A 26,096-nucleotide genomic window follows, 5' to 3' on the forward strand; every position below is an offset into this window, starting at 1 on the left:
ATTGCAAAGTAACGTAAAGTTTAGAATATCATCACAACCAGATAACGTTTTTGGATGTCGAACTTTATGTTGAGAGGAACATCCTACAAACAAGGAGGTTTCTGAAAGCCACCTCTGTTAATACTATGTCACATGCACGGTCTGTGCATGTGCGGAACCAGAAAGGCACTATACCTTATGTAGAGTTCTTAAGAGCGAACAGGAACTGTAGTGATGAGTATAAGAAGAAAGAGATGGCCATCACTAAAAATGTATTGAGAGATATTGTAAACCTGAGCTTTTCCATAAAGCTCTGGTTAGATCCAAATCAAGGAAATGTTCAACTCCCCTAATAAACGAGGATTTCAGCACAAAAAGACGAAAGACGAAAAAACAAGGTTTATAACAGAGTACAGCGCTGATAATAAGTTTCTACCCGTCTTCTAAAACATTGGTCCGTACTCGTATAAGATCTAGACTTAAGAAAACATTTGTCAGCTAAACCACTGATTAAATATATTAAATTCTGCAGTTTCAAAACAATTTCGAGCCCCAGTGATACCATCAGGTTTAACAGCACGGAGAATCATGAGATTGGGTGGCTTCCTAGTGCACCGAAAGGCTGGTACAAATGTGGGCATGTGACTGTTGCAAAGATGTCTTAGACCGAGCCTAAGAATTTACAGATGGACAAGTAAGTCGCAGTTAGCAGATTTATTCATTTCTTAATTGCAATCTAAGATTTGAATTTAGTTCATTATTTGATCTAGTGGGTTGCAATATGATGGGTGTACACCCAGAAAACTTAAAGAGAGGCCAAGAGAGCATTTGAGAGCCTTTAAAATGGAGAAAAGAAATATCCTCTTATTGTACATTCACCGGCTGCATAAATGTTTCCCTTGGTTGGGAGAGAGGTTGTAGAAATGAAAATGAAATCTGAAGAATCAAAAGCAAGTATGGCCCCACTTAGAGGGTATCCGCCTACGTTTTGTACCATCAACAGGGAAGCTGTGAGGGGGGGGGGGGGTAATAGAGAACTGGTTAAGTGCACTAATGGAACTAAAAAACCCTTTCCATAAGAAGGCACTTTGACTTGCAACATTTGATTAACCTTCTGAAAAGTCTATAAATCATAAACACAACCCACCTCAAAGCTGTGGTTGGTCTTCCTAAACTGCTATCGTGAATTTAAGAAACACCAGCAGGAATCACAAACGAGGGGTCTCAAAGACACCCAACAAAAACATATACCAGCTTGTATCCTATATTATATTTTCTGAGCTTTACAATTCTGGTGGGTGATTAGGCCACTCGAAAATGGTGCAGTGCCAATTGAGAAGCATGCGGATGGGGTGCGGGTAAGGGCAGTGCAGCTATGCGGAGCACAAGAGGATGCAGTGAGCGGTGGCGTAGCAAGCTGGGGCGCAACAGACAGAAGCCCAATAAGCATCCCAATAGGTGAACCACCGTTCAGAGGCATCTGGTGGGAGGGCTTGAGTACAAGGCTAGAATATCACTCGAGGTAGAGTGAGGCAAACTACTAAGCAGAGACCACAAACACATACCCCGTCCCTGTATGTGAGCCGATCCCTCAGAGATGACAACAGTGGAACTCAAATAACTACTCCCACATTAACCCTGTTGGCCATCTATCCATGCGACAATATTCTGGTCTTAGGTGGGGGTGGGAGCAGGTTACCTTTTCATGTCCCTTGAGCCTCATCCAATCTCTTGAACATTATTAGAGGATTTCCCGAACTTCAGTGAGGTACTGCAAACATTTTATGAATGCTACAACCGTGAATGAGCGAATGCTAACCAATTGTTGCTTGGCATTATGCTTGAAGACATCAGAGACTGGTTGATGGAAAAAGCCAACTGACCCCTGCGCTCTCCTGGGGAAATGTCGATTTAACTAAAGATGTTTTATTAAATGCCATTACTGAAGTTTGTTCTACTAAAACTGATTGGCCAGAAATCAACAACTGTAAGCCAAACAAAGGGGAAACCGAAGCGGATTCCTTAGACCCCTTCGAAGACATCTTTGATCATCCTTCAGGTATTGCGATTGCTACCGAAACTGCTCAGGAACCAGTTGGAAACAAAGCAAAAAGTTGTCTGAATTAGTTTCTGTAGCAAATCATTTTGTAGCGGTTCAAAAGTGTAAGCAAGGGTCTGGCTGGGCAGGGAGGTAAAAGGGCAATGAGAGGCCAATGTCGGGGCGGAGAAGAGTTTGCCCTATCGGGTAACTCTGCATGTTTCAATTATGGCCAATTAGGGCACTGGAAATCAGAATGACAAATCTACCACTGAATTCTGATGATCAGTGCAACAAACTGACAACCTCCTTCAAACAGGTTTTATCAATTTGGAGCAGCCCAACGTGACTGATCTGTGCATATTTGAATCCCCACAAACCAGAAAGGGCCATACATACATGTGAGTGAACTTAACGGAAAGCCACATCCGTTAATGAATGATACTGGGGCTAGTCCATATTTGAATCCCCACAAACCAGAAAGGGCCATACATACATGTGTGTGAACTTAACGGAAAGCCACATCCGTTAATGAATGATACTGGGGCTAGTCCATCCACTCTAAGAAACTATGCGTTACCCTCTCTTCCAGGCCACATGCTTGATGCAGCGGGCACTTCTAACGCACCTTTGTCCTGTTATTAATGTCCTGTCAGTTTTTCTGGCTCCTTTTACTATCCTAACCAGAATGCTTTCCTTTTCCATCCTACTCCAGAGGGACCTTTGTATGAACTGAACTCCAGTGGACACTGCACTAGCGGTGGGGTTTATTTGTATGCTCCAACTGAAAATGAAAATGCTGCTTTAGTTGCAATTGGAATGCGCTTCTATTGTTCAAAATACTGTGAAAGGCTCACCTCAAACACTGCATATGCTTTGATCAAAATGTTGTTCTATGTGTGGTCACAGCTTGCTAGTGACAGGCTGTACTTTAACTGCTGACCCCTTCAAGGTTAGGTTTGACCCAATGAAAACATCTTTCCTGCAGGCAACTATACCCACTGTGCCCCCAGGCGGAAGCAGGAACCAGACCGGTTATTGCTCCTCTGTTGAAACGAAAGGCTGTGGTTCCCACTCTTAGCATCTGTAGAGCTTTCATTCTACCTATCACAATGCCACGTATAAAGGCATGTTGTTTTCCATCGGATCCATGTGTCACTAATGCAATTGTATTAGCAGGCTTTTCTGCTATGCTGAACCCAGCATTCATTCTGTCATATGTTCCATGCACTGGCACCTGGTTTACTGCTGTCTAATTATCACATCCAAGAGTCAGTTAATTTTCTTGTACTTTCAGCAGACCCCACATCACATGGGATTAAATTCCTGCTGAGTACCCAGAGTCATCTTCCATCTTTTCAGAAGCATTCAGGAAAGATTTGGACGGACTTGTCTTCACCAGTAGTCATGCCCTGGTTCAGCGTGCCGATGGTTTCTTCGATTCCCCAGACAAATGCATACAGGATTCCAGAAATTTGCTGAATTAAATATCTAACCGAGGGCATAAAGCCTCCACAGAGAAAATGCAGTTTTGTTTATGTCGTATACGATATTTAGGTCATGACACAACACAACATCTTGGCGCATTGAGGCTGCCAATGTTTCTCAGCGATACACTCCTTTGGGGATGGCGAATTATTGCAGGCAGTGGATTCTGGGTGGTTCTAGTATTGTGAAGAATGGCTAGTCCAGAGCCACTGCCCTGTACGCAGAAAGCATAACAGGCCTTTGAAAAAAAGTGTGTCCTTCTGATCCTGCTCCGAGTTTACCAGATTACACCAAACCTTTCATGTTCGGTTGTCAGGAGAGTGGGGGGCTTTGACCTTTGAGTGTTGGTACAAGAATATGGTGATGAGAAGAACTGGATTACTTTGGTCTCAATGCCATGGAGGCAGGGATGCAGCTTTGTTTGCATGCTGTCAAAGAAGTCACACCATTTGTAAAAGTGCATGAAAACACTGTTCTTGAATTGCCCCTTACGGTGATTCAAACTGTGACAGCAGTATTGTCATCCACGACAAAAAGTTTTTTGAATGTTAAGGTTTTCTAAGTACGACGTGATGTTACCCTGCATCATTGTCGTGTCGTGAACTAAAACTCACTGCTTCCCAGTTCCCTAAACTCCACGTAGACCTAACTGATAAGTCCTTATCTAATTGTAAACATGAATTTTGTGTAGACGGTTCAAGATGCACAAACAATAAGGGGGCATGGGTTGCACGTTATATACTGTTCGCACCTCACAGAAAATAGCTGAAAGCCAATGTCTATTCCAAGTATTTTCAGCTCTCATCTGCACATGCGTATCCTAGCTGATCAGAAGATTCTAACTATTTTGTACTGATATGAAGTACGCATTTGGGGCTGCTCATTTTTTACTTCTTCTGAAGCAGCAAGGATTTCACATGTCCGCAGGGACAGCAATCAAAAAGGATTCTCACGTTAAGAGGTTGTCCATCAGCAAGACACAAGTCTGCCTAGGATGATGTGACGTAGGCCAATGCTTTTTCTTACAGTACTACAAACCGTTTCTTTGTCCTGACTCTGATGTCATTGTGCCTGCACCTCAAACTGCTGAACTCCTCACACTAAACCTACAAGATCTCCCTGACAAACAGGAGCAAGTACCAGAAAACAAAAATGTGATTTGATCAAGTCATGGCTGTTAAAAACATTCAGATAGGGCATGGCGTGAAAATAAAGCTAAAATAATTTCTGTTACCCCATTTACTACTTACCTAATTTGGCCCATTTGCATCACGGTATAGCTAATATCTGCTGAAATGTTGCGATACTTGTTTCCAGCACACACTAGGTCTCCTTTCCTTCCCTAACATTTTTCAGGATTATTGTCACACATGCCATTTGCCAGGCCCACAACATTCGTAAGAGCACCGAAACCACCCCAGCTGCCCAGCCGGCCTCCTTCGTAGACACTGGCTCACGCCCAGATAGAGGTTATCCCAATGTCACAATGGTGTTCATGCCGGTGCATCCTCATGTTGGTGAACATGACTTCTGGTTGGGTGGAAGACTACCTTTGCGCCGATGCCGATGCCATCACCATGGCAAAAAAGTCTATTGAGAGACTTTATCTCCAGGTTTAGAATATCGCTCCCGATCGGATGCAACAAAAGAGCTTACTTTGTGCCATCTGCAGTCCAAGAAGAACGCAAAGCTTTAAGGATTTGAGATTAGTTCCACTGTGCATATCGCCGGATACGCGTGTGCAAGGTGAACGACCTAATGGGGCTCTAAAAATAAAATGTGCAAAATGTGTGAGAAAACTGGACTCAACTGGAACAATGCCCCCACCCTTGGTGTTGATGTCAGTCCTGGCCAACTCTAGTCAGATTACCAAATTAAGTCCACATGAGTGTCACATACAGAGCTATGCTTTCCACCCTCCTGCCTTCACCCCAACATCTTCCCATAGTGCTTCCAAGGTTTACTCAATTTGCCCTCGACTGTTGATGTGATTCTAGAGTACTGCAAACCACCACTCTATCGCTGTCTGAACAGATTCCATTTTCAGGTTGAAGCTGCACTGTCCACCGGCTAACCGAAGTCTGCCACAAACTAAAACCAGCCAACTGCTTGGAGATCAACATCCTCCAGCAGAAGTCATTGCTGCAACCCCAGTGCTGTGGACTATTGCAGGGACTATTGCAGGGCCTGATCATCTGCCAAGACTGCTGTCAAGAGTGGAGGCCTGCCCACCTTGAGCCACACATCAGAACGCAGGTGGACCACAGGGCAGAGGCATTTCAGACCTGCTGACAGAGCTCCTGTTTCTATCAACGCACGGCAGTGGGCATGCAAGGACACAGCACCTCGTACTGCTGACAGGTACAGCTTGCAACCTTAGTAGCGGGAAACCTCCCAACTCCTGATTCCATTGGAGGTCTGGCTGGCTGTTTAAATTGAAAGTTTGTCTGGTTAGTTTGTTATGTGGCTGCTCCAAGAGGGGTCTGTTGGTGGGCGAGAAGATGACCATTGCCCATTTCTGAAACGCGTGTTAAATCTCCAACGAAAATACAATCCTGCAAGGTCTGGATCATTACAAGCAAGGCCTGAACCTTTCTTCATGCTGACTGCCCTATGTGTTATTGACACCTGTGGTGGTGAGACTATGATTCCGATTCATTTTGAGGAGCTGAACACTGCCTGAATGTGACAATCAAACCACCCGTGAAGATCGGACCGTGCCCATGCCCAATCAAAAGATACGGCCCCTTGATATCCTTTAGACTTGACTTCCAATAGAATGGTGCGCAGAGCTGAAAAATGAAGCATCCTCATGAGGTGCAGGGACTGCGACATCTGTATACCAAAGCAAACTGCTCTTAACCCTTTCCCCTTTTAGAATTGAAATCACTAGGACTATTATTGAGTCTGGAGTATTTTTAACAAAAGAGGAGTCCCTAATCAAATTGGAAATCAGGCATATGTATGGATACCCACAGACTGGTTGGGTCCTGCTATCATACATAGGTTGTGCCTGCCATCAAGGGTTCTGTCCACATCCTCCTATTATGATGGTAGAAAGAAAAGAGAAATTTCAGAGACTGCACGATTCTTCGCCTTTCTGATTCCAAGTTACGGGATGGGTCTATCCATCTACGTAACACGCCAAGTTGCTAAGATACTGAAAGAGAGCGCTAATTCAACCACAAATGCCCTTGGGCTGGTAGCTCAGCGTACTGTTATTTTTCAGAACAGAATGCACTTGGATTTAGCTTTGTTGCTATAGTTAGACTTGAGAGCTGTACCTTTATCCTCGATGCTTTAGTAGGGTTTCATGAAGCAACAGAGACTCGACGTGAATGCATCGAAGACCTGCACACTACGATGATGGATATGACCTGGGACTTTACACCATGGTTGCAAACCATTTTGTGAGGGTGGAATATGAAAATACTGACATTGATTTGATAGTTATTGTTGATTTACATTCTTGTCTAAGTCTGTATTGTCTGCATCTCAAATCTAACAAGAGGCAAGAGTACCTCCCTATCTCGCAGTCTATGAGGATAACCACTGGGAATAGGATACTGATGAGAAGTGTGAGATTGGAACAGTGGGAAGAAGCAAAGATAGGGAAAAATATGATGTTTGATACATTTTGGGCTGTCTTATTTGTGCAATAAAAAGCACCAAAAGGGAGGGATTGTAGAAATAGTTAAACCTGGAGAATGATAGGGAAATACTCTGCTTTACATGATACTGTAATGTCAGCGGAAGGAGGGTGACACTGGTTCTCCAAGGCACTCATTTTGGAAAATCACAGAATGTTTATGATAACAAAGGACCTGATTCTGCGAATCATTCACTCAGTGTAACTACCACTAACCAGTTAACTTTTCATGATAGATGCCACGTTACGCAAAAGGAGTGCCCAACTATTGGAAAGATATCACAGTTAGCTCCCAAGGAGAGATGTCTTCCCATCAGTGGACAGATTATCTGGATACTTTAAAAACAAATCCCCTCTCACTGAAGCTCAAAGCACCAGAGATGTGAACTTTTATGAAGGAAAATTGTAGACCCGACTTTGGTCAGTAAAACCAGGAACACAGCCTTCTCCAGGCACACTTTTGGAACAATGCTCTTGTACCAACACCAAATGCAGAACCTCTTCCACTTGAAGGCATGGGTAAACCTCAAAGCGAGACCCTTGGTTTCGTCAGACTTCATGCATCAGGAGAAAGGTTTAAAGACCACACGGCGGGTAGTCAGGAGTAGGATCACCGGTGGTAACAAAGGATAAGGTGCTCCATCCCGGACAGGATATTCAACCAGCACAGCAATCCATTATGTGCTTTCTAGAACAGGTGACAAATACCTGGAAATGACTGCTAGCATGGGGACATGAAAGCAAACCCGATCATTAGCCTCATCTGGTTTTAGTGCTTTCAAATTAATTTCAGCCAATGAAGAACAGCTGAAAACGCATTGGCGCTTTCATTCATGCAACAAAATAATTACGAAGGGGTACTTGCTCTCCTACAATATAGGCACATCCTCCCACAATCTTTTCTAAGGAAACTGCACTGCCTGATCTAACCAATTCAGGCACCATACTTTTTTAGGAGGAGAGACTTTCATAGCTGCGCTCTAGAATTTTAGTGCGTACGTACTGTGTATAATGCAGAACATCAATTTTCTTATATGTTCTGAATTCTGGGTGGTTTGTGATTCCTCCTCCGACCAAGGAGCCTGACTGGTGTATGAGAGGGAGGACTGCTGCTCATTGTGCAGAGGAGGTTTGTTACCTGCGGCTGATATCTATGTCAGCCTCTCGGTTCTGCTCTTCACCTCCCCTCACTATGGGACTTCTGTTAGTATGGATGTCAATTCTTCCAGTAAGGTGTTGAAGTCTTTCTTCTTTTTTTTTACTTGTCAACATCTGTCCTCAAGCTGTGGATCTGACATGCATGAGATTCAAGTAGGCAAGATGGTGAGAAACACTTTTTGCATGCCCTCTGGCACCAGGATTATGAGCAGAACCAGGGAGTGGAGAAACTGTGGTAGTATCAGAGCGCATAAAGATCCTACTATCTACCACTACAATTCAGCTGGTTTCAAACTGAAAGATTTGTGTGAATCAGTTCAGTAAGATCTTATGTTGCCTTTGGGTAGATGCTCCGAGAATTAATCTAAAGAATCACAAACTCTGGTAATCTCTTCTACCTTCCAAGCAAACCCATTCCACCCATCACCACCAAAACCAGAAGCTGAGGTACTACAAACTGTCCTGCCCACTGCATGCACACAACTGTTTCTCGTCAAATGAGCAGACATGGATGTTTATTGCTGAACCCACAACAGAGTCTGTAGGTGGGTTTTTCATTAGTCTTATTTTTGTCAAGAGCCCAGGATGGTTTTTCACACAAAGATTGATATGCCTTTGCAGAGGCTGGAGTCAGAAAATTCTCCACACTAGTCCCCAGAAGAGTCTGAACCAAAGGAACCAGATGTTGAGCTTGTGTGCTGGATTGAAGAACCGTCACAGTGATGGGCCTCCGAGTTTAAAAAAACATTTTGAGGATGCTGAGCTTAACAGCAGCTCCACTCACCATCTTGCTGTAGGTTTTGAGATCAACAGGAGAAATCCTGTAGGATTCTGATGCTGGTCAGATGTTCACACTTGAGGCATGGATGGTGAGGGAACACTAATCCCATTGACCTGCTTGACTGAGTAAATCTTTTGTCTTTGACTAGGGGATAAAATGCTAGAGCTAGAAGCCGGCTTTGTAATTGTGGCATTAACGCTGCCTGGTTCTTCCTTCCCTCAAATCGTCACTGTCCCATAAACTTCCTTACCAATGCCCTTCCTTCAAACAGGTTACTGATATGCAGTGTCTAAGCATAATGGCCCGTAAATGTCAGCGATGTGGTGTGTGCTGTTCCGAAGCAATGCTGACGCATCACATGGGAGCGGGAGAGCCCTCAGAATCTGGGCTGTGAGGCACAATGAGAACTGACTGCTATTCCCTCCAGCGAGAGCAGAAAGGGAAGCACTGGTTTCAGTGCCAATGGCGCAAGAAACGTCTCCCTTGGCAACCAGGATTTGAACCTTTTCCTTCAAGAACCTTTCAGTGATGATAGTTGCAAAGTAGTATCCCTATACATCACCTTAAAGTCAAATGGAAAAGGTGCAATCTATGACAATGCTGGAGAATTCAGAACAGGTGTCCGGAGGGAAGGTAAATACCAGCCTAACCCTCTTGAGGGGCGGGGACCACCTGCAGATATAGGGGTGCTCATCTCAGATGTTGACCTGAAGCATTTCCTGAGGACCCCGGTTCTGAATGCAAGCTTGGTCTCCCTGCACAGCACACAACTGATCTTGGTAAATAGTACAATTTAGCAGTATGTGAAAGTTCTGAAGACAAACAGTACACGATCAGCTTTGTTTTGGACTTTTTTTCCCCGATCGTTAATAAAACAAAGACAAGATGTTGGCAAAAAAAAGCAGCAGAGGAAACAGCCAAGAAGGAAAATTCAAAGACAATCCTTCTAGTAAAAAACAAGCTCAACAACCAACAGATGCCAATTCAAACTAAAATACTGCACCCAGATCGTATATGCCAAAATAGTGAAGTAAAAAGTCCAGATTTCTAGGATCCTCGCTGTACTGAGTCAAAATGTGAAAAATGGGATACGCTCAGAACTGCGTTGGATAACCATGATGTGAGGGCATTCTGGAACCTGATGAGTACAGGATCCACTGAGGGCAAATCGGCCAGATCAGCAAATATAGGGGAGGAAGTTTGGAGAGCCCATTGTAAATCCCTATATGCATTCGCAGAGGAGGAAGTCGGGTTGGTGGAAATGAACCCCCCCCCCCCCCACCTAGAGCCAATCCATCGAGACCCGCCCCTGTTCTCCTTGAAGGAGATTACAGAAGCGCTGGGCAAGATACTACCAGCAACGGCGCCAGGGTTGGATAAGATTCCTGGTGACCTTTTCCGTTCCGAGCCTTATGTCTGGCCCCCCTACATGTGGTCCCTGTTTAATGCCATCCTTCAGGGAATGGCGACTCCCACCACTTGGGCTGGGGCACAAATCATTCCAATATTCAAAAAGGGTTCACCGCTTAATCCTGTCAATTATCGCCCCATCAGCCTCCTAGACGTAAGCCAGAAAATATCTGCATGTGCACTCTTGGGGCAACTCCAGTCCTGGATAGAAGAGCGTAATGTACTCACACCCCTCCAAGCTGGGTTTAGGGCTAAGATCTCCACTACTGATCACATTTTTAGAGTACAGCTTCTATATTGGAAACCTGTGACTATAGAGGGTGGCAACCTCTACCTTATATTCGTGGACCTTAAATCCGCGTTCGATCTAGTCCCGAGGGATAAACTGTGGGGAATATTATTGGATATGGGAGCTCCAGAGTACCTTTGTCATCAGATGAAACGCCGACACCAATGCAATTTTGCACAAATAAGGTATGGCAAAAATGGAGAACTCTCAGCTCCCTTTCCACTAGAGAAAGGAGTACGCCAAGGCCGCGTCTTGACCCAGACTCTTTTCTCCCTTTTTAATAATGGCTTAATAGAGTAATTGTTGGCTGGAAAACATATTGATGCCCTTAGGCTAGCGAACCACAAGATACCTGCCTTGATGTTCGCTGATGACACCCTCCTGCTTTTGAAATCCCCTATGGGCATGCAAAGGGTTCTCGATGCATTCAGTGTTTTTTGTAGAAACAGGGGTCTGGATACCAACCTCCAGAAAACGAAGTATATGGTCTTTAATGCGAATAACAGCACTCGCCCAAACCACTGTCTAGATGGAGGAGCCCTAGAGAAGGTGTTTATTTTTGAGTACTTGGGGATCACTAACTGAGAAAATGGAATGGGGGGCTCAAATAAAGAAAGCTAGCTTAAAGCTGGCCCACTCCACAGGGGGTATCTCAAAGGCATATAAGAACTGCAGACACAAAGTGATAGGCACTGCGGCTGAACTCTACAAGGTACAGGATTAGGGCGCTGCCTTGTATGGAGCAGAATTATGGGTTCATTGTCCAACCACCCCCCTATTGCTTATAGAGAATTCCTTTGCCAGGCATCTTTTGGGTCTCACCCTAGTTCCCCTTTAATTCCCCTTAGAATGGACCTCGGGATTGGCTCCATCGCAGATGAAGTATCTTTAAGACCCCTATTATTTTGGCAACGCCTTTGGAGAACTCTCGAACTAGCCTCATACAGGGATGAGTTGAGAGAAGTTACGAGCCTCCAAGGCGTGGGAAAACTCCCATGGTTGGCACATATTAGAAACACCTGCCAGGCCCTGGGGAGGGCAAATTTGTGGAGCTCAGCTGAAGAAACCTGCCCTGTGACCCCCAGAAAGGTACTCCTGGAGACCTATAGAGAATATAAATTTGCTCAGCTATTGAGGGGGAATTCGCTTGGGCGCTTATCTCTTAGGTTTATGGAAGTGAAAATGCAATATAGGCTAGAATCGGCGCTAGATGACATCCAGACGCTTCTTGCGAAGAAGCTATTCCTCCAATTCAGACATGGGGTTCTCCCGCTCCGATCTTTTACCAACAAGTGGTCGGGTGCCCGCAGTCTCGATTGTCCTGCGTGTTGGAATGTAGAGGAAACTGAAATGCATGTACTTTATTCTGCCCTACTTACAGAAGGTCAAGGTCCCGCTGGCTGTTACAGCTGTGCAGGAACCTGGGGTCTAGACACTGCTCCGAGGTCTTTAAGACTACTGAAGTATGACACAGATATACCCACTGTGTTTTCCATCTCGCGTTTCTTGTATTCAATGTGGCATACTCGTAGAGCCATCCTAAAGAGGAACTCATTGGCCAACTCGAGCTCTACATTAGCTACTATGCCTTTCTGGATATGTACCCTCCCCTTTTAAATTGAATATACATCTAACCACTGCCCCACCGGGACATTACTTCTTTGTATATAATTAGTCTCTACGAGTTTTTGAAACTAAAAAAAAATTTGGGGGGGACCTTTTATCTTTATATGTCTTTTTATATGGAATTGCTACTGATCTACATTTGGACATTGCTATACACTGTACCATCTACGTATCACCCTAAGATATCATATCCGGATGAAAATGATCTCTCACCCAAAATTGGCTTCTTGTTCATGCACATGCACTTTATTGTCCTTCATCTTGCGGCAATTGTAGAGGCCATGTATTGAATATATATTGCACACCCTTGCTCGAGGATGTCTAGAAGAGTTGTCTTTCCTAATCTAAGTTTTCAGATAGGAATGTACATTTTTCTTAAAAGTGCTATCCAATTATAGATTTCTCAAAGGATGCTGCTATAAATTGTATATAATGTATTGTTTTTCTTATATGTGCTTATATGGCCCTAGCGGCCGAAATAAAGATTTTTTGATTGATTGATTAATAAAACAAAGACAAGACGTTGGCAAAAAAGCCGCAGAAGAAACAGGCAAGAAGGAAAATTCAAAGACAATCCGACTATCAAAAAACAAGCTCAACAACCAACAGACGCCAATTCAAACTAAAATACTGCAACCAAATTGTATATGAAAAATAGTGAAGTAAAAAGTCCAGATTTCCAGGATCCTCGCTGTACTGAGTTTAAATGAGCTTAAGGTAACCAGGAACTGCAGTGCATTCTGGGTCTAGGAACAGTTTGACTGACTGCTCGCCCAATAAATGAATACTTCAAGGACAGTCTTGCATCCTGCCGTGTCAAAATAAACTGAGATGGGTCACAACAGACACCTGCCATATGGCGACCAAGAGATCCCTCGGGGTGAACTTGCACTTGACCATAAGACATACTAGCATATGTCTCTTACGCAAATAGAAGGACATTCTTCAATCAGGATTCTGTCCATCTAAACCACTTGCTTATTGTTTTCCTTTTTAAAACGAGGTAATAAAAATGCTCAATCCTCTCAGCTGGGGAAGCAGTTTAAAAAAAAATAGAATTGTCTTTAAAAAAGAATATTTTTCTGAATGGCACAATGAGGGTGAACAGTTTAGATCTGGCTCCATGGAGGGCACATAGCGATGTCCTATGTGCACACTGAGGGGTTCTGGTTACAGCAGGAGGCCGAGTGGTTTGCAAATCTCACCAGAACCACAATATAGAAACCTATTACACGTCACTGTTACGTATTTTTGTATTGCCATTTATTGATGCAGTAACCATCAAAAGGTTCTTATTTTTCAAAATTCAAAAACTGAGAAATGCTGAACTAAGCTTGTCGGTTGTCTGGAAAGAAATGAAATAAATACCGAATGATGTAATATAGAATTTACGGTTTTAGAAAAATCTGCTTTCTTTTTGTAAAAGGATTCTTTGGACAGTAGCCAGCTCTTAGAAGCTCTTGACCTCAAGACTCCATTATCAATGGGGCATGACCGCCACAGAATATTCAGGCTTTTTCTTAGCTTTCATCAAGATGGTTCTGATTAAACAAAATGCAATGATGAACCCTGCAGAGTGGGAAACACCCGTCGTTAAATAAATGCACCGTTGTGCCTAGAGACGAATTAGCTGGAGAGAAGGCAATCAAAGAGACTGCGCTTCCCATGGGAGGAAATTCGCATTTCACAGGAATGGTCATATATGTGAAATAACATCTCCACTCTGTAAAATATGGACTAGAAACAGTGCTTTTGTCAGTTGTATTTTTTAATGTTCATGTTATGTATTTATTTAATGTTTTTGTTAACAGTTGAAAAACATGTATTATATTGAAATATGTTCACTCCGACGCGACTTATCACGGTATACCACCAGTGAAGTGCAGAGCAACATGATGACCAATCCGTGAATCACGATTGACGCGCCTGCTGCAAATCTTATTCTCAAATTATAAACGTGAGATTCAGCACTTGACTCCATCGATCTATCTGGCCGTCTATCCACCCAAACCCACCCACCCATCCATCCATCCATCCATCCATCCATCCATCCATCCATCCATCCATCCACCCACCCATCCATCCATCTCACCCACCTGCTGATCCATCCAACAACTGACCCACTCACACATCCACCTAGTAAATGGTGCCCATGATACCTAGGACATTGGTACTAGATAGGATCCACTACGGCTGCAGCACAAATTGTGCCACCCCTAGGGACCCCTCATCAAGACCATGCAAACCGCCACCACAAGCTGCGTGCTTCGGCGCAGAGATAAAGGAAGAATCAGCACGGCCCACAGCCCTGTGCGCCACGCCCACAGACACTGCATGGGGTATGGGTAAGTCACCCCTACTGCAGGCCTTACAGCCCTAGGGCAGGGTGCACAATATCTCATGTGTGGACATACCTGCATGAGCAGAGATGACCCTACAATATCTACGTCCATTCTTGGATATTGTAAGTGCACAGGGAAGCCATAGTGAGTACATGGTCTAGATATTTGTCATCACGTGTTTCCTAGCTCCATGATGGCTTCACTGCACCCTAAGATGTTTGGTACCAAATATCTTTCTAAATAAATCCTGATGCCAGTGTTGAATTTATTAATAAATGCAGATAAGAGACACCTTAGAGGGTCGCTGAAAACCTACCATATACTGGTGTGGTCTTGGACTAGTCTTAGCCAGCCTGCCACCACCACAGCTGTTTTCGACCTCATGGGTGTGAGAGCCAGTGCTCTCAGAGGCCAGGAACAAAGCGTGCTCTGGGCAGAGGTGCTTCACAACCCCCCATGCCCAGTAGGAATGGCATTCCAGGGCAGGAAACTTCAAAGGTGATGCCACCTTTGAAATGTAAACCATGCATCTCCGGATAGTGCAGGATGCCAAACCCCTGTCCAGCTCCACATTAGGCAGGAACATTAGTTAGATTAGGAGGTGTGTCCACATTCAGCTTGCACGACCTCTAAGGTGAGGCAGGTGTTGTGAGCACTACTTTTCCAATTCCTCCATCTTGGGATGGCAGGAATTAACCTATCAGGGCTAGGGTAGTGCGCCTTCCCACAGGAAGAGGTCACTTAGAGGGTGTAAACACCCTAAAGCTAAGTAGCCCATTGGCTACTACATGTCACTCCCTTTATTGCCACTAAATTTAGTATTTAGGTGGCATGCTTGGACCCTGAACTTAGATTCAACTGGTACAAAGAAGACACGTACAAAGAAGAGCTGCTGCCCCGAGAACCGAAGACCAGATACTGAATTTTGGCAAAACCCAGCCTGCTGCTCCCAGGACCTAACCATCATGGTGTGCTGTCTGGTCCTACAACTGTGAGGCCATCAAGAACCACAGAGCACCTCCAGACCATCATCAATTGCCAGAGAACACTTCTGGGGTAGAGGAACTACTCCCCTGCAGTCCGCAGGCACCGAACCTGCAGAATTCGGTTTACCGATTTGCTGCTCAACAGCAACTCCAACGCAGCATCCAAGCAAGAAGAGGTACATCAGCTCCAGAGGGTCAGATCTATCTCCCCACCGAGTGTGAAGACACCAGGACCTGGATACTGTACCCCCTGCAACCTACACCAAGATGAACCAGGAAGCAAGCAACTGTCAAGGGACGTCAAGACCACTGAAACCCACTTTGTGAGTGGCCGAGTGGCCCAGCTGTCCTGGAATCATATCGGCAACCTGCTTGTCCATGGCCACGAAGACATGTTGACACATGCCGCCCACGCTGACCTATCTGCCCTGCACCCAGCCCACCTGGCCTGGGTACTGTCAAACCAGCTGTGCTCCCGTGGTCCTGAGGCCCTTGCAATCTGCGTCCTGGAGTGGAACCCCTCGGCCTTACCTTTAAGTTCCCTTGTGTAGTGTGTTTTCTGGTTTCTCCCTTCTTCGTTGCGACTGCTACCAACGACCTCAGCACCTTGCTCCCGGTCAAATCTGGGAGGCTCCTGAGAAACCGCTGGTGTTACAATGGACCTGGCCTTGCTAGTTACCCAAATCCAGAAGGTGAACCTCGAGATCCCACTGTATGATTTTATAGGTATTTTCCCATTTTCTCGCATAGAATTCTATGGTGTGTAATTGTGCACAAGAGAGTTATTTTGCAAACTTTGAAAAATCATAACTAAAAAAGTACTTACTGTAGAACAAAGTTCTTGGTTTGAAAAATCACATACAATTCTGTGTTATTTTTTCTAAATCGGTCTTGGATTTAGCCTCGATTGTGTGTCCTATTTATTGCCTCTGTGTGTACAACAAATGCTTAGCACTTCACTCTGATAAGCCTAGCTGCTCGCCCACACTGCCACAAATAGAGCATTAGTATTATCTACTTTTGCCTCTGTGTACCAATCTGGGTCACTCTGGACTCCCTGCAAAGTGTACTTCATTTTAGTGCATTATATCGAGGGCCAGCGTCCCACAGTGATGTATGTCAATGAAGATCCCTTCATTTAGAACCCCCACTCAATATAACAAAGCACAGGGGATGAAGAAGAACATGCACCAGTGACCGCTTCTCTTACCAGCAGCAAAGGCCGAGCACATCACAAAGAACATCCCCACAGCAATCCTCCGCAGCGAGGACAGCAGCATGCCTTTCTTCTTCAAGTAAGGGTCCACAAGCTTGTCCTTCAGTGGGATGAGCAGGATGATGAGGACGGCATCGAACATGGTCAGCCAGGCAGCCGGTAACTGGAACTGAAGCAGAAGCACGGTGTCATTGCCATGCTGCACATTTATTGACTTGGGCAGGTTTATTTCATCATGCTAGATCCACGAAGACAGAGCGCTGAACAAGAGATACAAGCAGCAATGCATATTATGTATAACACAACACCTGTAAACACACCTTTACAGGATAATAGACTCTTAGCACAGGAAAGGTTCAAGGACATGCAGATCAAGAGGCATGAGCCATTAAGAACAACATCTTGCAGTGTGAAGAATCAAGACCTATCTGACAGTCCTGAGCTTGGAACGAGGGACTGGACAGGAATAGAAATGATCCAGCATGAGCTAGGGAAAGAAACTTGGGCCTGTGGGAAGTAAGGTTACAGGGAATGTCTCTACAAGCTGTTGGAGGCAGAAGGGTAGGAGAGAAGAAGAAAAGAGGGGAATGAGTTTCCAGCCTTACGGTCATTGTTGATAAAAGGATGGAACAGTGGGCAGTGAGTCAGCGGACATGACAGAGCACGCAGTGGTTGCAGTGGTGGCCTGCAAGTGAGAGCCTATGTCACAAGAGCATCGAATGGGTGCAGCTCTGAGCCATCAGCCAGCAGGTACTTCATCCACAGTGTAGAACGGAGGCAGCAATGGGCCATCGCGAGCACGTGTATCACAAAGAGTGCAGGATGGGTGCATCGGTGAGCTGTCAGTGAAAGAGCACGTCCCACAGTGTTAAATGGGTGCAGCTCTGGGCCATCAGCAAGCAGGTCCTTCACCCAGAGTGCAGAATCGGGGCAGTAATGGGCTTTCGGAAAGTGGGGACATAACCTACAGCATAGAATGGGTGCAGCAGTGTGCCATCAGCAAACGTGTATATCACCCAGAGCATGAAATGGGAGCAGCAGTGGGCCGCCCGTGAACACGTATATCAGACAGAGCATGAAATTGGTGCAACAGTGGGTCGTCAGAGACAGTGTATTTCACACGGACAATGCAATGGGTGAAACAGTGGGCTATTAGCGACTGTGTATGTCACACAGAGAATTGAATGGGTGCAGCAGTGGGCCGCCAGTGACCGTGTATGCCACACAGAGAATGGAATGGGTGCAGCAGTGGGCCGCCAGTGACTGTGTATGTCACACAGAGAATGGAATGGGTGCAGCAGTGGGCCATCAGCAACCGTGCATGTCACACAGAGAATGAAATGGATGCAACAGCGGGCTGTCAGCGACTGTGTATGTCACACAGAGAATGGAATGGGTGAAACAGTGGGCCATCAGCGACCGTGTATGTCAGAGAATGGAATGGGTGCAGCAGTGGGCCGTCAGCGACTGTGCATGTCACACAGAGAATGGAATGGGTGCAGCAGTCGACCGCCAGTGACCGTGTATGTCACACACAGAATTGAATGGGTGCAGCAGTGGGCCGCCAGTGACCGTGTATGTCACACAGAGAATGGAATGGGTGCAGCAGTGGGCCATCAGCAACCGTGCATGTCACACAGAGAATGGAATGGATACAGCAGCGGGCTGTCAGCGACCATGTATGTCACACACAGAATGGAATGGGTGAAACAGTGGGCCATCAGCGACCGTGTATGTCAGAGAATGGAATGGGTGCAGCAGTGGGCCGTCAGCGACTGTGCATGTCACACAGAGAATGGAATGGGTGCAGCAGTCGACCGCCAGTGACCGTGTATGTCACACACAGAATTGAACGGGTGCAGCAGTGGGCCGCCAGTGACCGTGTATGTCACACAGAGAATGGAATAGGTGCAGCAGTGGGCCATCAGCAACCGTGCATGTCACACAGAGAATGGAATGGATACAGCAGCGGGCTGTCAGCGACCATGTATGTCACACAGAGAATGGAATGGGTGAAACAGTGGGCCATCAGCGACCGTGTATGTCAGAAAATGGAATGGGTGCAGCAGTGGGCCGTCAGCGACTGTGCATGTCACACAGAGAATGGAATGGATGCAGCAGTGGGCTGTCAGCGGCCATGTATGTCACACAGAGAATGGAATGGGTGCAGCAGTGGGTCGTCCGAGACCGTGTATGTCACACAGAGAATTGAATGGGTGCATCAGTGGGCTGTCAGTGACCGTGTATGTCACACAGAAAGTGGAATGGGTGCAGCAGTGGGCCGTCAGCAGAGTAGGTCACGTAGAATAAAATGGGTGCAGCAGTGGGCCGTCAGCAACCGTGTATGTCACACAGAGAATGGAATGGGTACAGCAGTGAGCCGTCAGCAACCGTGTATGACACACAAAGAATGGAATGGGTGCAGCAGTGGGCCATTAGTGACTGTGTATGTTACACAGAGAATGAAATGGGCACAGCAGAGGGCCATCAGCAAACGTGTATGTCCAACAGAGAATGGAATGGGTGCAGCAGTGGGTCGTCAGCGACCGTGTATGTCACACAGAGAATTGAATGGGTGCAGCAGTGGGTCGTCAGCGACCGTGTATGTCACACAGAGAATTGAATGGGTGCAGTAGTGGACCGTCAGCGACCGTGTATGTCACACAGAGAATGGAATGGGTGCAGCAGTGGGCCGTCAGCAACCGTGCATGTCACACAGAGAATGGAATGGGTGCAGCAGTGAGCCGTCAGCGACTGTGTATGTCAAACAGAGAATGAAATGGGTGCAGCAGTGGGTCGTCAGCGACCGTGTATGTCACACAGGGAATTGAATGGGTGCAGCAGTGGGCAGTCAGCGACCGTGTATGTCACACAGAGAATGGAATGGGTGCAGCAGTGGGCCGTCAGCAACCGTGCATGTCACACAGAGAATGGAATGGGTGCAGCAGTGAGCCGTCAGCGACTGTGTATGTCACACAGAGAATGAAATGGGTGCAGCAGTGGGCCGTCAGCGACCATGCATGTCACACAGAGAATGAAATGGGGGCAGCAGTGGGCCGTCAGCGACCGTGCATGTCACACAGGGAATTGAATGGGTGCAGCAGTGGGCCGTCAGCGACTGTGTATGTCACACAGAGAATGAAATGGGGGCAGCAGTGGGTCGTCAGCGACCGTGTATGTCACACAGAGAATTGAATGGGTGCAGTAGTGGACCGTCAGCGACCGTGTATGTCACACAGAGAATGGAATGGGTGCAGCAGTGGGCCGTCAGCAACCGTGCATGTCACACAGAGAATGGAATGGGTGCAGCAGTGGGCCGTCAGCGACCGTGTATGTCACACAGAGAATGGAATGGGTGCAGCAGTGGGCCGTCAGCAACCGTGCATGTCACACAGAGAATGGAATGGGTGCAGCAGTGAGCCGTCAGCGACTGTGTATGTCAAACAGAGAATGAAATGGGTGCAGCAGTGGGTCGTCAGCGACCGTGTATGTCACACAGGGAATTGAATGGGTGCAGCAGTGGGCAGTCAGCGACCGTGTATGTCAAACAGAGAATGAAATGGGTGCAGCAGTGGGTCGTCAGCGACCGTGCATGTCACACAGAGAATGGAATGGGTGCAGCAGTGAGCCGTCAGCGACTGTGTATGTCAAACAGAGAATGAAATGGGTGCAGCAGTGGGTCGTCAGCGACCGTGTATGTCACACAGGGAATTGAATGGGTGCAGCAGTGGGCAGTCAGCGACCGTGTATGTCACACAGAGAATGGAATGGGTGCAGCAGTGGGCCGTCAGCAACCGTGCATGTCACACAGAGAATGGAATGGGTGCAGCAGTGAGCCGTCAGCGACTGTGTATGTCACACAGAGAATGAAATGGGTGCAGCAGTGGGCCGTCAGCGACCGTGCATGTCACACAGAGAATGAAATGGGTGCAGCAGTGGGTCGTCAGCGACCGTGTATGTCACACAGAGCATGGAATGGGTGCAGCAGTGAGCCGTCAGCGACCGTGCATGTCACACAGAGAATGGAATGGGTGCAGTAGTGGGTGCAGCAGTGGGCCGTCAGCGACCGTGCATGTCACACAGAGAATGAAATGGGGGCAGCAGTGGGCCGTCAGCGACCGTGCATGTCACACAGGGAATTGAATGGGTGCAGCAGTGGGCCGTCAGTGACTGTGTAAGTCACACAGAGAATGAAATGGGCGCAGCAGTGGGATGTGAGCGATAGTGTATGTCAAACAGAACATGAAATGGGGGCAGCAGTGGACTGTCATCGACCGTGTATGTCATACAGAGTATGGAATAGGTGCAGCGATGGGTCACTAGTGACAGTGTATGTCACATTTCGAATGGAAAGGATGCTGACGCGGGCCGTCAACATGCCATAGGATGTGGAGATTCCTCCCAAGAATTGAAGAGAAGTAGAAAAGTACTGGCGTAGGTGAAAGTAACGAACAAGGAGCCCAAGGCCAAAAAAACAGTGAAACTATCCACGCTAGGATGTGGCAGTTTGGTGGCGGGCCGGGATAATTAAAAATTTGGTGGATTCATAATCAGGTCAAGGGAGCAGGTAGATGATAGAGGAGGTGAACGAGAGCAGGCTAAAGTATGACGTACGGTCAAAATAAATGCATTCAGAGCTAAAGAGTGAAGTCATCATCACTGGCAGCAGGCCAGTCGGTTTGGTGGCTGGGGGCGCGTGCAAGAACTTCACAGAGAGTGAAAGTGTAATGGCATGACCAGCATAGATTACAGCAAAAGAAGCAGGCAGTGGACGCAGAGAAAGAGAAATCAGAATGGATCAAATGGGGGGGGGAAAGGAAGTAGTTAATGCCATGGGGAAGTGCGCACGAGCGCAGATAAGAGGCTGGCAATGCTGGATGTCAACCAGAGAGCATTCATAGAGGAACAGAAGTTGCACTATTTAAATAGTGTGACACAGTGTAAACAGGAACAGAAAGCCACAGACTCATCAAGGAAGAAGGAATGCATGATACGGGAAGCATGTGGGGCACCAGGAAACTGCGTCAATGCTGGTGAACACCAGGTGAGGGGATAGGAGCACGAAAGAAGGCTGCATGCAGAGACAGTGGAGGAAACAGGGGCTAGGTCATGGCAAGTGAAGATTTGCCACGGTAAACTCTAAAGTCATCTCAACGTGCCATATTTGCTGAACCCCCAAACTAAGCTTTGTGGGAGAGTGGACTATCTCACCCAAGTCATGATCAAGATTTTTTCTTTTTTAACAACCTTTGTTCTGTGTGATTTGCGCCATCTTGGAAAAGATGCTGAAGGAGAAGTGAACGCTCTTAAAGTGGAGCTGCTTGGCCAGTTTGTACCGGGGGTAAAAGGGCTTGAAACGTAGTCTTGGCTTTCTTTGGGTGATTTTATCTCTAAACTCTGCACACTACTGCATTTGTCCCAGAAGAATGGCATACTCCAGGGGTCATATGGACCACAGAACCACAGCTTTTCCACATATAATCTCAAATAAGAGTTTATCTAATAGAAAAAACAAAACCACAAGCTCCCAGAACTGTTGAGATACATCAACAACATGACACAAAAAAGCCAGTAGCTGCAATGACACAAACCCACAATCGATAGCCTCAGATAAAGTAAGCACTGCTCTTCCCCAGAAGACTTGCATTTCAGAACAGTATACAATGCTGAGAGTCTGTTGGACATTGCACACATCTTCAACACTCACAACCTAGGCTGGTGTCCTATTGTGTCATGCAACTGGAGTGTAATTCATTCCACGTATGAGCTTGAACTGTAGCAGTTTATGTCTGTAGTTCAGTGAGATCTGCTCCAATTGGGCACAGCAATAGTGCTATGTGAGCTCCTCACCTATATGTCCCCTGGTCTTCTAGCACGTCTCTGCAGACTAGTCCTTCAATTCGTAACTAGGACACAGTTCAGAGACCCAACATACCCAGCATGTAGAGTCCTAGGTAAGCCTTAACTGAGTGAGAAAAGATGGAGCAGTCATGCATGGCGTGCTGAAGTCTGAAGCAGGTGAAGAACTCCAGCAGGGTGTTCTACCATCAAGAACCAACTCTTTCTACAGGTGTCCTAAGCACCCAGACTTTTTGCGCCAGCCAGGGCAGCTGCAGCAAACATTTGAGATTTCAAAGAAAACCAGGAGATCATCCAAGAGGGGTACAACTGGTGCCCTACAATGGTACACATCTCACCCTATGCCCAGTGTGAAAGTCTGTATGTGGCTTAATCATGACAGTAGCTAAAGCAGAATTCAAAGAAGCAAACAACCTGTATCTTCTTAACAACAAATTAGTGTGGAGTGAAACCAGTTGGAAGTGAAATGGGACTGAGTACTTTAGAAATACGTTGTTAAATCTGACAAATTCCCTATCAAACTGCAGAGTCAAAGCGTCCCATCTTACCTGGGGCTCCTTGCAACCCATGTTAACCTGTTCATCACACAACGTAATTTAGAAAGTAAGTTTCCACTCTGTGGTCAGTGAATGTTAATGCAATGAAACCAGAATCTGAGAGGAATACTCTACCCACCAATGGAAGCTCTAATACATTATGGGTCCAAAGTTACCTGTAATTATTGTCTCCCAATATTCAAGTATTCAAGTATGTGATCCCAAGATCTATGCATGACCCTGATGAGTGATCTATGTACATCCTCCTTGGGTAAGCGGGCACATTTCAGATTTCTCTCAGTTAATGTTCACACAAGAAAAATGCCCAATGAAAACAGTGTCTTTAATAATGGGCTACAAATTAACACCAGGACATCTAAGAAGTAAATGAATTTTGTCTCCATACAATGACACTAATTACAATGGGGTGAGTAACTGGCGCTTCTCAATGTGTTATGTGAAATCCCCGGAGGCTTGGGAGAGGAGGGCAGTGGTGTGTCTCGGCCTGTCCCTCCCCAATGTGGCTATGTGCGAAGAGAGTATGGCACATGGACGGAGTTATGACTGTGGTGAGAATCTGAATAAGGAACCCAGTGGGAATCCATTTTGGATGGCACCTGGTCTCGCAAGGCACACGACTGAGGGTGGATAAAGTTTTCCCCGACAACGGAAAAGCAATGACTGCATTCCTGGGTGGGAGGGGAGACCAAGGCACTGAAGAGAAGAAGCGATGGAGAGCGATCAGACCACTAGAAATTCAACTAGGACCTTATTAAAAAAAAAAAGGGCTAGTAGCGACTTCTTCCAGAGCACTGCCATTTTGTAGATTCTAGGGATCAAGGGTGGGACAATTTCTGTTGTGGAAGCTGAGGACGTTTCTGGACAGGGCCTGCCCTTTTATCTATTCTGGACTACTACTTCAGGAGAACAGCAAGGTGCAGAAATCTTACACTTCAAGGTGCCCTTATTTTGCCTACACCAGCTTGCAGCTAGTTTAATTGCTACAACTGTGAGGAACAACACCCTACACCAAGGTTGTGCCTGAGGACCAGAAAGAAAATTATATTAACAGACAGCCAATTCAAAATGGGTTCTGTTGAACAAGTTACTTACCTTTGGTAATGCTCTTTCTGGTAGAGACTCTTTACCCACAGATTCCTTGCCTTTTAAGTATTCCCTGGAAACTTTCAGCACTGCCTCTGTGCACCCAAAGGTGGTACCTTGCATCACATCACTAACTCAGTTTCACTCCGGAAATGATGGGGGGGCCTATATAGGTGCCATTCCCGTACGCTGACGTCAGATTGCTTTCAAAACTGTCCATGGCCCCAGACGCAGAGCCCCCAAAAAAACAATTACCAGAAGTGCAGACTTCTAGACTTGGGATATTATTAATAGATAGAGTCTAAACACAGAACGGGGAGAATGGGAGGGTTGGTGAGGAATCCACAACTAGACAGAGTCCCTACCAGAAAGAACGCTACCGAAGTTAAGTAACTTGCTCTTCTGATAAAGAATTCTAGCTGCCGACTGCTCACCAATTAAACAGATTCCAAAGCAGTTCCTACTCGGAGGTGGGACTGTGGATAGACTCGCACCAGAAAGGCCTGCAGGACCAAGCAGGCAAACGGCACTCTCAGAAAACCTGACTGTCCAGGCAATAATGCTTTGTGAACGTCGGGAAGGACATCCACGTAGGCATCTGACAAATGTCTATAACAGGGACTCCGCATACCAATGGCTCTGGTAGAAGAAGCACTCAGTCCTTCCAGAGCCTGATTCTTTGCCAGTGCAAAGAAGATCTTAATGCAGAGCACGATTAAGTGGGAGGTGGCGCTCTTCTGCACTGCCTTGCCTTTTTTCGCTCCAACAAACCCACAAAGAGCTGATCGTCCACCCGGTGGACCTTGGCAGGATCTGTGTTGAAATTCTGTGCTCTCTCGGGGTACAAGAGATTAAGTCTCTCCTCTTCCTCCTCCACGGGGTGATGTTGTGGCACCGTTCCACGTTGGTCAAAGTTTTTGACAGGAAGGATGCTCATGTCCACAGAACCACTTTGTTTGGGAAGAAGAAAGTGTATAGTAGATTGACACAAAGACTCACTCTGCGTTGAGGCGATGGCAACGAGGAGCACAGTCTTGATACTAAGGAGCCGTAAAGTAGCTCGAACGGAGCTCACAACAGATAAGTCAGGACCAGAGCAAGGTACCACTGGGGCATGACAAAAAGGATAAGGCGGAAACATGTTCCAGCCCTTTCAAAATCAAATCACAACCAGTGACTTAAACAACAAGGACTGATCACGCAAACACAAAAACGCTGGAAGGGCTGAATGATAACCGTTAACTGTGCACAAAGCAAAGTCTTGCCAGGCAAGAGTCAGAACAAATACCAGATTGCTCAGCCTGGAGGGGGTCAATCCAGCATGTGCCTTAGCAAGCCACAAATCTGCCCAAACAACAGGCGTATACTGTCTTCACTGAGGGACGCCTGGCTGACAAGATGACATCAACCACCTCTGGAGGGAGATCAAAATTGCTCAGGTGTTGCCGCTCAATACCCACGCCTGAAGGCGGAGATTGTGACGGCCCGGGTGCAGAATCCTGCCCTACTGCTACGGAATGTCCTTTCCGAGGGGCAACCTGATCGGAGGACTTATGCTGAAACCCAGAAGTTCTGGATGTCATACTTTCTGTGCCCAAAGTGGAGCCACTTGGATGGCATGGGCCCGGTCTGTCC

General features: G+C 46.4%; 1 protein-coding gene across 2 annotated transcripts in view; it reads right to left on the bottom strand.

The window, feature by feature from the left end:
- SLC15A4 (solute carrier family 15 member 4) overlaps positions 1-26,096 on the bottom strand; it is a 327,049-nt gene that overhangs the window by 126,450 nt on the left and 174,503 nt on the right. For both annotated transcript variants that reach the window (XM_085632757.1, XM_085632759.1), the window contains exon 5: positions 16,957-17,131. In XM_085632757.1, coding sequence (XP_085488883.1) covers positions 16,957-17,131 — 175 coding nt within the window. The remainder of the gene's footprint in view (positions 1-16,956; positions 17,132-26,096) is intronic.

Source organism: Triturus cristatus, chromosome 11 (assembly GCF_964204655.1).
Source record: "Triturus cristatus chromosome 11, aTriCri1.1, whole genome shotgun sequence".
Taxonomy (NCBI): Eukaryota; Metazoa; Chordata; class Amphibia; order Caudata; family Salamandridae; genus Triturus; species Triturus cristatus.